This window comes from Neolamprologus brichardi, chromosome 12, assembly GCF_056152115.1.
Source record: "Neolamprologus brichardi isolate AB-2024 chromosome 12, ASM5615211v1, whole genome shotgun sequence".
In the NCBI taxonomy this organism is placed as follows: domain Eukaryota; kingdom Metazoa; phylum Chordata; class Actinopteri; order Cichliformes; family Cichlidae; genus Neolamprologus; species Neolamprologus brichardi.
Genome location: NC_142115.1, coordinates 37,375,958 through 37,387,067, shown reverse-complemented (window position 1 = coordinate 37,387,067; position 11,110 = coordinate 37,375,958). Strand labels below are relative to the sequence as shown.

General features: G+C 39.3%; 1 protein-coding gene across 1 annotated transcript; it reads right to left on the bottom strand.

Annotated features, from left to right (window-relative positions):
- Positions 1 to 5,923: 5,923 nt before the first annotated feature.
- LOC148100358 (uncharacterized) lies at positions 5,924 to 9,710 on the bottom strand. The gene has a single exon (XM_087849528.1). The coding sequence runs from the start codon at positions 9,667 to 9,669 to the stop codon at positions 7,516 to 7,518; it is 2,154 nt and encodes a 717-aa protein (XP_087705654.1). The 5' UTR covers positions 9,670 to 9,710; the 3' UTR covers positions 5,924 to 7,515.
- Between the last annotated feature and the right edge of the window lie 1,400 nt (positions 9,711 to 11,110).

The following is an 11,110-nucleotide window of genomic DNA, read 5'->3' as shown; positions in this document are numbered from 1 at the left end:
GGTTCATGTGACGTCAGAGGACACGCCCACCCGCAGGAGAAAAAAGAGAACTGCGTCACTGCGCGCTCAGACGTGTGCTTACTCTGTCCGTGTAAAAACTCTCCATCAGGATGATTTCTCTCTGATGGGAGAACAGATGTTCATGAAAACTGTCACACGTGTTCATACTTTAGCATTTACTGAATAGAAAGCGTTTTTTTTAGGTGACACACCTGATGTGTCCGTGTCTGTCTGAGTTCTTTCCATCTCCTCAAGCACAACAGCCACCAACAAGAGGAAGAGGGAGGAAGACGTGCAGAGGAGCAGCACAGCAGGCTGCAGGAAAAGAGGATGGAGGAAAAGATGTAGCAGGATGCAGCGGCTCTCAGATTTAAATCATCTGTGACACTTCCAGGTGTTGATGATGAGCAAAAGAAAAAAGACACAAGTGAAAGTTTACAAAAGAAATGCAGTGAAGTGAGGAGAACCGTGACCTTAAAGAAACCGTTAGATCAGGAACATTTGATGAATCTGCATTTGAAAAGGATGAAGATGAAGTCGAGGCAGTGATAGGAGTGCCCACATAATCCACATTACAAGTAGTTTTAACATTTGTGGAGTCTTTTCTGCAACAAACCTGATTCCTTTAAAAAAAAACTGCTCGTGAGACTGAAATGAATCTTCTTCATCCCTGATTGTTTTTTGTTTAAGATCTCAGTTCCAGGAGCACCGCTGAAGACATGAGTCAGTGCCCATCATAGATGTGTGTATTATTGACTGCTTTGAAATGTTCACTGAAAGGACCTGAAAGCAAGAACACAAACATCGCTATACAATGAAACACGAAACTGGCAAGAAGATCCGACAAACACGTGACTGAACAAAGTGGATTTTTGGACTCTCTCAGCACAGGAGGTGAAACATTAATAGAATCATTTAGGTTGCATAATCCTGAACTGAGGATCTCAGCTTCCTCCAAAGAGAAGACATAACTGTGGAGCTGAGGCCCACAAAAGGACCTGTATCACTCAGAGTACATGTTGGGAGCTACTGGAGAAGAAGGGCATGAATATACAAGTGAAGATGTGTGAAGCAGAGCACCCTAAAGGTCTTACACCTCTTGATAAATTTAATTGGGAAAATTTACAAGATGATTTTGAGAAAGGTCTCCTGTGAGAGCCGCTGTGATGCAAAAAGACAGGAGGCTGAGCTGGAGGTGGCAGAGGACGGGAAGATTTCTACTGGGAATGATCAGGATGGACAGGATTAGAGAGGACTGCATCACAGGGACAGCTCAGGTTCAGCAGTTTGGAGACAAAGCTGCAGATGTGCAGAGGAGGGATAGAGGAAGATGATCTGCTGTGGCGAGCTTTAAAGGGAAAGAAGAAGAAGAAGGTTGTACATACAGCATATCAACAGCTGTTTGCTTGGCTGAAAAGTGTAAATATAAAAACACTGGCAGCAGCTTCTGTACCCCTCAGCCTCCTTGTAGATTCACCAATGGCATCAATTTCAAAGACCTACATTTTGCCTTGTTCTCCACTTTTCACAGTGTGACCCACACATCTCACTGCTTCATACCTGCCAAAGACTGCAGGACTTTTTCCTTTATGTGGTCAGCCTGGCTGTCCATGAAAGAAATACACAACAAGCATGAAACCTGACGAATGGACAGTGATCAGTCTCTTCAAAACAGACAAGCATCCGTCCTGGAAACAATTTACATCCTTGCATGTAAATTATTGCACTAACCATGTGTGTTGGACTTTATTGTGCATGAAGATTAATCACTGCTTCTTTCTTCATAAGTTTTACTAAAGTGACCATAGGTGTGAGTAGTTGTCTGTGTTGGCCCTGTGACAGGAAGCGACCTGTCCAGGTGTACCCTCCTCTCACTCTGTAACACGTGGGATAGCGTCCAGCAACCCTGAATTGGATTAGTGTTGGGTTATGCATTTGTAAAATAGTTTAACGTGTGTTGAAATAGTTTGTAATTATGTGTGCATTGGATGTCTAAAGTTACGACGTGTTTCTGGTCTTTTATACAACAAACCCAGTAATCCAGAGTTGCTGAAAAATTACTAAATATCATCATGTTGATAATTCTTCCTGCTGTCAGTATAGAGATTGAAAATGTGACGTCATTCAAGGGTAAAACCGCAAAGAATTCTGGGAACTCGTGGCAAGAGGTACTAGCGCACGCAGGCTTTCAATTGAAATCAGTTACACAGCGATAAAAAGAAACACAAAAAACTGTCAAGAAGCTGTTGTATTATTAACTGCAATAGCCGGTCGCATGACAGCCACGGGAAGCCGACGGGTAAAGAGATCGTTTTTTTATCGGATTACGTCGTTGAGGAGAAATTATTCGAGCCATGTTTCTGAAGTAAAAAGAGGCGACAGATGGCCTGGATTACAGCCATTCGAAGACCAAATATAACGTCCCAGAACATCCAGCTCACAGGTTAGTCTACTCCAAGCATTTCCACCAAGGTCAGTCTTCTGTTGTAGTTAATACGTCATTTTTCTTAACATAATTGGTCATATAGGTTACAAGCAAGTCTGGCGCTGAACAGAAATGGTCGCGCTATGCTCCTTTGTTTATTGTGCATAAATAGTGAATTGTCCTGACACAATATTGCGTTTCGCTCCTGTTATTACCATGGTACATTGACAAAAACATATACTTTTATTCACAGGATGAAACAGGTTTTTTTGTATCTCTAATTGCCCAGTTTGCTTACAGCATACAGTATTATTGTCACTGCTACATTTCTGTAATGCGAACCAGAAATTATTTCCACTACTAATTAATTACCGTTTAGCTTAAAGGTCCTATTAATAAACGGTTAACGAATGTGTATTTATGAAGACGATTTGTGAGACTGGTAAACTTATGATACGTACGATGGTCTTTCGTTCTACACGGTGCATTTCAAGCTCCTGTACCCATCCGACCTGAAGTTACTAAACTTCATGAGTGTATGCACTCACTCCAAGAACCGTATAATTATAAATATGAGCGTGGTGAAAGTTGGGCAGCACGCTAACGTATTTTGTCCACTCTGTGTGCTCGTAAGGGTCTGACCCTTTCACTCCTTTGATTTTTTTCTCGTATCTTTTCTTTGCCTTTTCATCAAGTCTGTCTTTGTACGGACCGGCATTGTTCTCCTTCGTTTTGTATATAACTTTTTTGGGGGGCAAAGAAAAAGCAAGAAGGTATTGGAACCGGAGAATGAACGTTTTGCGGTGCTGCAAATGCTTGCATTTGATGCCGTACTTGGATTTTTTGCCACAAGTTACCGGCATGCAATGCGTGAAAGTCACGTGGTCTGTCAATCTCTATTCTGTGTTCAAAGGTCATCTTATTAAAGATAAAACACAACACGTCTGATAAAAGTGAAAGAAGAGAAAACAGGAAGTGAGTCCATCGGTTAAACCAGTTTACAGTTCGTTCATCATGAACATCGTTCAGCTCGAGCTTCTTCTCCTCACAGCTGCTCTCTCTCTTCTTCTTCTTGTTCTTTATGGGACTCTACACAGAAATGTACCGAGGTATATACTGAAGCTTTCTGTTAGTGAAACAGTCAGATATTATATATTCATATGAACACATTGAGAATAATAAAATGTTAACTTGTCACCTTTCAAGTTTTATTCTCTTTAGTTTGGTTTCAGGATTTCATTCATTACAACATTAAAAATGTGCAGAATGGGTCAGAGGTCAAAGTCAGAGCCCTGTGCCAGAGACGAGCAGCAGAGACGTCCCACAGGCCTGAATGCAGCGACGAAAACGTTAGTGCCTGAAAGAAAACGTGAGAGGATTCCAACAAACTCCCATGTTCAGATGTTTCACTCATATAAACAGGATTGCAGCCTTGTATAATCCCTTCAGCTTTTTAATGGAATTATCTGACTGATGATAGGACGTGCCGTGTGATCACGAAGTCTGCGCTTTAATTTTGGCGAGTGATATTTTGTGATTTTATTTTTACCTTTTGCTCTAATGAGGTCTAAGCTTGCCAGCTGTTGCTGATAGCTTGGCACTTCACTGACTCATCCAAAACTCCAACATGGCAGCAGCCATGCGTTCTAAAACGCCTCTGAGTTCAGAAACCCATTGTTCACGGTGGCTGTGTCCATCCTTTATATACAGTCTATGAACAGTGGCCACAAGGCTCCAAGTTTAAATGTCACTCACAGAGAAACCAACAGATTTGCAGTTTAAACGTCTTCTTAGTGCTGAGTTCGTACAAACACACTTCATAAATACCAGTTTATTTACCTGTATTACACTGATAAATGAATTATTATGTGCCTCACCTGCTGAGGTCTGGAATGGCATCTTCATGTAAACAGAAACGTTTACCAAAGGTTTTCTTACAGTGAGTCAAATCATACACGTCTGAAAAACAGACCAAAACCACCAAGTTTCCAGTAGAAACAAGTTTCTGCAGCCTGCGAGCCAAAAGACTGACACACCATTTTTAATCTGGCTGTTTACTATTTTCTGTAGGTGTGATATATCAGCAGTAATCCTACAATCGATAATATTTAGATTAATATGTCAACAATCTGACTACTAAATGCAGCTGTTTTAATCATTTCCACTGCCTGTGTTGGAGCTGAGCTCATGATCACACACAGCGTAACTGTTTGCAAGTAGATCCCAACAAGTACGTCTAAAAAGGATTCATGGCTCTGATGGTGAGAGAGTCAGTAAACAGCTTAGAGAACATACAGTATGTGAGCTTCATGTCTGAGTCACTCCTACATATCGTGATCATTTTAACAGCATATGCTGGTTACACTGTAACATAACTTCCTCATTAGCAGAGATGGGCAGTAATGCGTTACTTGTAACGCGTTACTGTAATCCAATTACTTTTTTCAAGTAACGAGTAAAGTAAGGGATTACTATTGCAAAAATGGTAATTAGATTACCGTTACTTTCCCGTAGGAACGCTGCGTTACTGCGTTACTAAAACCGTGATTTTTTTGCGAGAATGTCTCATGACAGTGACGTAAGCGAGTGCGACGTTCGTGACAACAGCTGTGTGCAGATCAACAATGGATCATATATCGAGTGCAGAGAGAGTATGAGCGTGCAGCGTTTAAAGCGTGGACGTACTGACCTTATTTTGAGTTTGATTCCATAAAAAGTGACAAAAACATTAGTGTCCGTTGTGCGTGGGAAGAAAACTTCTTTTTACAGCGAAAAACCCCTAAACTTCCAAACAAGCACCGAGTAGCTACGACGTAATGGGAAACTCACAGAGAAACTCGCGGATTCTTCCACTGACCGCTGCACACCTGCACCAGGGTAAACCTCCGCCTACCCCACTCCTGCTTTACAGGTGAAAATAGAGCAACAGGACCGCTAGTCTTTGACTTTATTTATTTTCTGCTGTGTTTTACTTGCATCTATTTGAAAGACTGAGTGTAAACACACAAAATATTTTATTTTATGTGCTGGAATGTGCAGAAAATAGGTTTAAATGTTAAACTAATTTCTTCCAGTCAGAGAATGTTGCAGATAATTAAAGTTTTGCTTGATGCATAAAGTTAAAAGATTAAAACTAATAAAACAAGTTTTAAAAAGAGACTTTTCCATTTGATTACATTTTGTATGATGATTATGCAGAAAAAGTAGAATTGGGCTGAAAGATCTATCACTTTATCACCTATTCAGGTTGTAAATCGTGTTTTTAAAAAGTAACTAAGTAACTAAGTAATTAATTACTTTTGAAAATAAGTAATCAGTAAAGTAACTGGATTACTTTTTGGCGGAAGTAATCAGTAATTAGTTACTGATTACTTTTTTCAAGTAACTTGACCAACACTGCTCATTAGTCTACGGTTTCTGTAATAAAACAAAACCACTCCATTTGTATGTGATTCATGTTTCATAGACCTGACTCTAATAATGAACATTGGGGTTTATTCCAGTTATATTCCAACACTGTTAAGCCTCAGTTAGCTGTTTGATTTAGACCTGTTTGGGTGTAGTTGTGTTGTTTACTATATGCTGAGGTATTAGTGTGTGCTAGCAGTAAAAACCTGAAAGATTTTAGAACACCAGCAACAACATCTGCCCACGACGCTTCCCAAAGTGTTTCTTCAGCTGATCACGATCATCCACAAACTATTTTTCTCTGCTACAGTTTGTGAATATTTTCTGTCCTTTATTTTCATTTCATTACTTTCATTCTGAAAAACATATCCTCAGTTTGCATTTTCTTTGTTTTTATTGTGTAAACACAAATGAAACACACAGTCAGTATTTATCAATGCAGAAAAAAGCCAAAACTACATTTTCCTGCATCATTCAACAGAGCAGGTGAAAACCGTACAAACAGGATAATAAAATGTAATTAATGTTAAATCTCCATGTGAATCATAACTTCAAATCATCTTTAATTCTAAAATATCAAAAGAATTCGTATAAAACAAGCATTAATAAAAATGATGCAACATAACAATTTACAGTTTGGTGAAAATGAAAAACACGTTAACCAGGGGAGAAGACTATTAACTGATGTTCAGTACATCTGTAAAATGACAATCAGAAACTATTCCACAACTCAAAAGTACAAAAGTATAAAAGTATATCCACCCACCTCACCAAGGGTAATGTCAGAGAATAAGGTCCATCAGAAAGGTGAGGTTCTATGTCCCTAAATCCATTTGAAGCAGCCGGGAATCAGACTCCACCTCTCACTGCTGCCCAGACCACAACACACTGAACCCCTTGGCCCCATGAGTAAGACCTGGTCATCAGGAACTCTCACATGACCAAATGTAAGTTCTTTGAAGCTCTCACGAAGCCAACAGCCAACCCAGTTACTCCTGATGTGATGTTCTTCTGCTTCCTGTATCAGTGGGGACGGTGTTCGCTCTGTGTTGCACCCAGTTTGTGCTCCAGTGGATGAGGAGGGTCAAACCTGTAGAAGTCGTTCCATCAGAAACAGCTGTTAAATGAGGACTTCTATAATGAGTGTATTTGTTTGGAATGGTGACCCCATCCAGTCAGGCTGAGGACCTGATAATGAGTCTCTCTCTTTTGTTCCATGCTTATAGATATTGATTGTCTTTATGTTACTTCTGTGAGCTGAATCAGCTTTGGTCTTGTGGTAGGTAATGTTGAAGAAAATACTGCGAGTTTATATCATAAGTGTAGATAAATATGTCCATTCCCCTGAACTCTGTTTTCCATGATGCTGGTCAAAAGCTGGAATGATCCTAGATATTGATTAATGCTATATGATCTTATTTTTGCATTTATACTGTGTGTAAGTGAATGTGAGTGAGAAAGAGCGAGAGGGACAGACAGACAGAATGGAAGAGCCTTTAAGTCCTTAAGTTCATTTGCTTTCACCAAAGTCCCTTTAACGTCCACTTGAAGCTGGTTCCAGAAGTGCTTCAGTCCCCACAGACTCCCAAAATGTCCCCAATAATGTGTTATAGTGATACTTGGCACGGTCACATCAATAAAGGATATGAATGAAATGTCTCTCTTGATGTCTGCAGTTTTGCTCATGAGACAAAGCAGGACTGTTTGTCCTCTATAGTCAGAAGTTTTTCTTTCAGCTCATTAATTTCTGTTTCGTGTTTTTTCTGCATTACTTCCAGTTCCTTCCTGGTACTGTCTTCATCTTGGGTCCCAAGTTTCTGTTTTAGTTCATTCATTTCTTTTTCCTGTTCCTTCTGCAGCTCATCCACTTGTTCTTTCTCATTTTTTTCATTTTCTTTCAGAAGCTTTTGTTTGAATTTTTCCAGCTTTTGCTCGTGTTCTTCTTTTAGTTTACCCAATTTTTCCTTTTTATTTTGTTGCTGGTTTGTTAAAAGAGTTTGCTTTAAATCACAAATTTCTTTTTCATGTTGGATGGACAGCTCTTCCCTTTCTGTCTCCCAGTCGTCTTTGTTTTGGGTCAAAAGCTGTTTCCTCAATCCTTTCATTTTTTCTTTTTGTTTTTTCTTTAGTTTGCCAATTTCTTCCTTTACTTCTTTCTTGTTCTCATTTGAAAGATCCCTTTTAAGCTTCTCTTCCTCTTTTCTGTGTGATTCCTGCATGCTTTTTATTTTTTTCTTGTTTTCCTGCTTTTGACTCAGGAGCATCAGGACTAAATCAGCCATTTCTGATTTATGTTTACCCTGCAGAACATCTATTTCCTGCTTCAGACTAATTTCTTTGTGGTCTGACAGATCCTTTAATCTTTCATATTCCTCCATTTTTCCCTCCATGTCTTTCTGATGTTGGTCCTTTAGATCCGTCACCTCCTCCATGAGTTTTTCTATCACAGCTTCATTTTTTTCTCTGAATTCATTGAACTCTTCAGCTGTTCTTCTGGCCTCTTCTTTAAACTTCACCATGTCTTCCTGCATGTTCTCAATTTCTTTCTGATAGTTCTCCTCTAACTCTTTCCGCTTCTCTTCCTGTTCTCTTTTTATTCTTTCCTCTGTTTCCTCTCTCTCACGTTCAAATTTTTCTTTTTCTTGATCGTATTTTTCTTGGAGCTCCCTGAGTTTCCGTTTTTTCTGTTCATCTTCTTGTTTTCGTTTTTCCTCCAGTTCTTTTCTTTTCTTCTCCCAAGTCTCTTGCTGCTCTCTTATTTTCTCTCTGTAATGTTCACACTCTTTGTCAATCATTTCCTTTGATTCTGACTCTGATTTTAGTTTTTCCTTCAGTTCTTGCATTTTTTGTTCCCATTCTCGTCTTTGAAGTTCTTCCTGTTCTCTCTTCATCCTGTCGTCTTCTTCTCTGAGTTTTTGTTCTTTCTTCCTCTCTTCAGACTGAATGCGAATGTTGTCCTGATGTTCTTTTAGTTGTTTGTCATTCAGTTTTCTTTCCTGATCAATTTCTGCTTCCGGTTTTTCCATTTCTTTTTTCATCGACTGGATTTTGTCCTTATATATTGTTTCAAGTTCTTCCTTCTGTCTCTTCATCTCTTCTTCTTTCTCCTTCGGGATCCTCTGCATTTCTTTCTGTATCGCCGCTTCAGCCTCTTGCAGCATCTCATTGGTGAAGTAGTTTCCTCCATTTTCCTTCACCATGTTGTCAATCCTTGTTATCAGCTCAGTCACTTGTGTGCGGTTTTCCTCACGGTTATTGAATACATGGTATCTTCCTCCAGAATCAGAGATCAGCTTCTTAAAGGAGTCATCACATTTTGTTTCAATGTAATCTTCTATTGTTAGCTTCTCATATTCCAGATCATCTCCTCTAGTGAAAAGAACCATGCTGAACTTTTCTGAATTCTTCCCAAAGACTTTCTTGATATATTTCATTGTCTCCTTCTCTTCTGGTGTGAATCTGCCAACTTGTAACACTAACAGGAATACATGTGGTCCTGGAGCCAGGAGACTGACACATTTTATCATCTCCTCATAAACTTCTTCATGGGTCAAAGTTGAGTCAAACAGACCAGGAGTGTCGACCACAGCAACAGGACGACCGTCCACTTCACCATGTTCTTTCTGACACCATTTAGTGACTGATGTTTGACTTGATTCAGCTTTAAATTCTTTTCTTCCTAGTATTGTGTTTCCTGAAGAGCTCTTTCCATTGCCAGTCTTCCCAATCAGCACAATCCTGAGACTGTCTGGGCTCTGTTCCCCATCATCACCTGTAAAAGGAGGAGGTACGGAGTTTAGTTGACAGTTTGAACTGTATAGATGGAAATATGTCATGTTTAGAACAGAATAAGAATGAGCAGAACAATGGCATTGGTATATAAAAATAAACATTTATATTACTTACAGCTGGATGCGATTTTGGTTTTCATGCACTTCAACTCATGCAACTCAGTGATTTGTTTCTGTTGTTGCATTATTTTTTTTATTTGTGCATGTGCAAATGTTTTAGTTGTGTATAGCATAGTCTGTCTTCTTTAGAACTCATTTCTTCTAGAATACTGAACATCTTGGAAAATTGCCCATCTTTGATGTTGAGAACAATAGATCTTCCTCCACAGCTCTTACAGAGCTGCTGGATGTTCTTGGTTTCCTTCACAATGTTAAGAACAGTTGGATGTGTAGGATCTGAGTCCACAGTGAACAGAATCATGGTGAAGTCATTGACTCGAGAGCTGAATGTGTTCTGGATGGTTCTTATTGCTGACTATAAAAGCGAAAGTGAAAGCACTTTAGTATCGACTTGAATCAGATTGAGATTTTTGTCCATTTTAATTGTCTGAAAATGTAAAACTATCTTTTCACATGTTTCTTTAGTTTGCGGATAGTTTATTTATTTCCGCACGACTTTACCCTAACCAGGTTAAAGCTGTTTTCACCTGAGCAGTGTCAGTGTGTCTTTCCTGTAATTTTATAGAAGACGTAAAATAAATCTATTAAAAAAAAAAAAACGCAACCTGTTCAGTTCCACGCTCTGTTTGAAGCTGCAGTTCGGGCTCGTGTATCCAAAAAAACAACACAATGCTCCAGAAGTGTCTCGATGCTTGGTTCAGCTGGCTAGAGTCACATGATCAATGGTGCCAGAAGGCATAACGGGACACAACCCTACAAAATAAAACAGGAAACTCACAGACTGTTTTACAACACAAACTCGGGAACACGAACAGAGCACAGAGGGAGACACAGGTAGGGATAATAAGACACGAGAACCCAACCTAAAGAATTAACACAAAATCAGAATGAACTAGAAAATAATAACAATAACAATAAACTCAAAGCGCTGGGTCACAGACACAGGATCATGACAAAAACATTGAGACCACCGTGTTCATAATCATTCATCATTACACTTTTTCTGATGTAATGTGTCCAGAGGAAGTTGAAGAGCATACGGTAGAGATGGCCAAATGAAGCTTTCTGAAGCTTGTATTGAAAAACGGTTCATTACTCGAAGCTTTTCAACACAGTCCTCTCTGGTGACATCTGGTGGCCAAAAATATGAAGAGCAGCTTGAATCCACAAAATAAAACCAACTGCTTCATTAAGATTGCCCGCGCTACAGAACGATGTCCTGTCTGATATTGGGCCGCTGTTGCTTTGAACGTGTATTTTTTATTTATTTTTATTTATTTTTTTTGGGGGGGGGGGTTTACAAATGTGTTTTATTTGTTTAATAAAAAATTTTGACCAGTAAACTCTCTATTGCCAGTAAGTTACT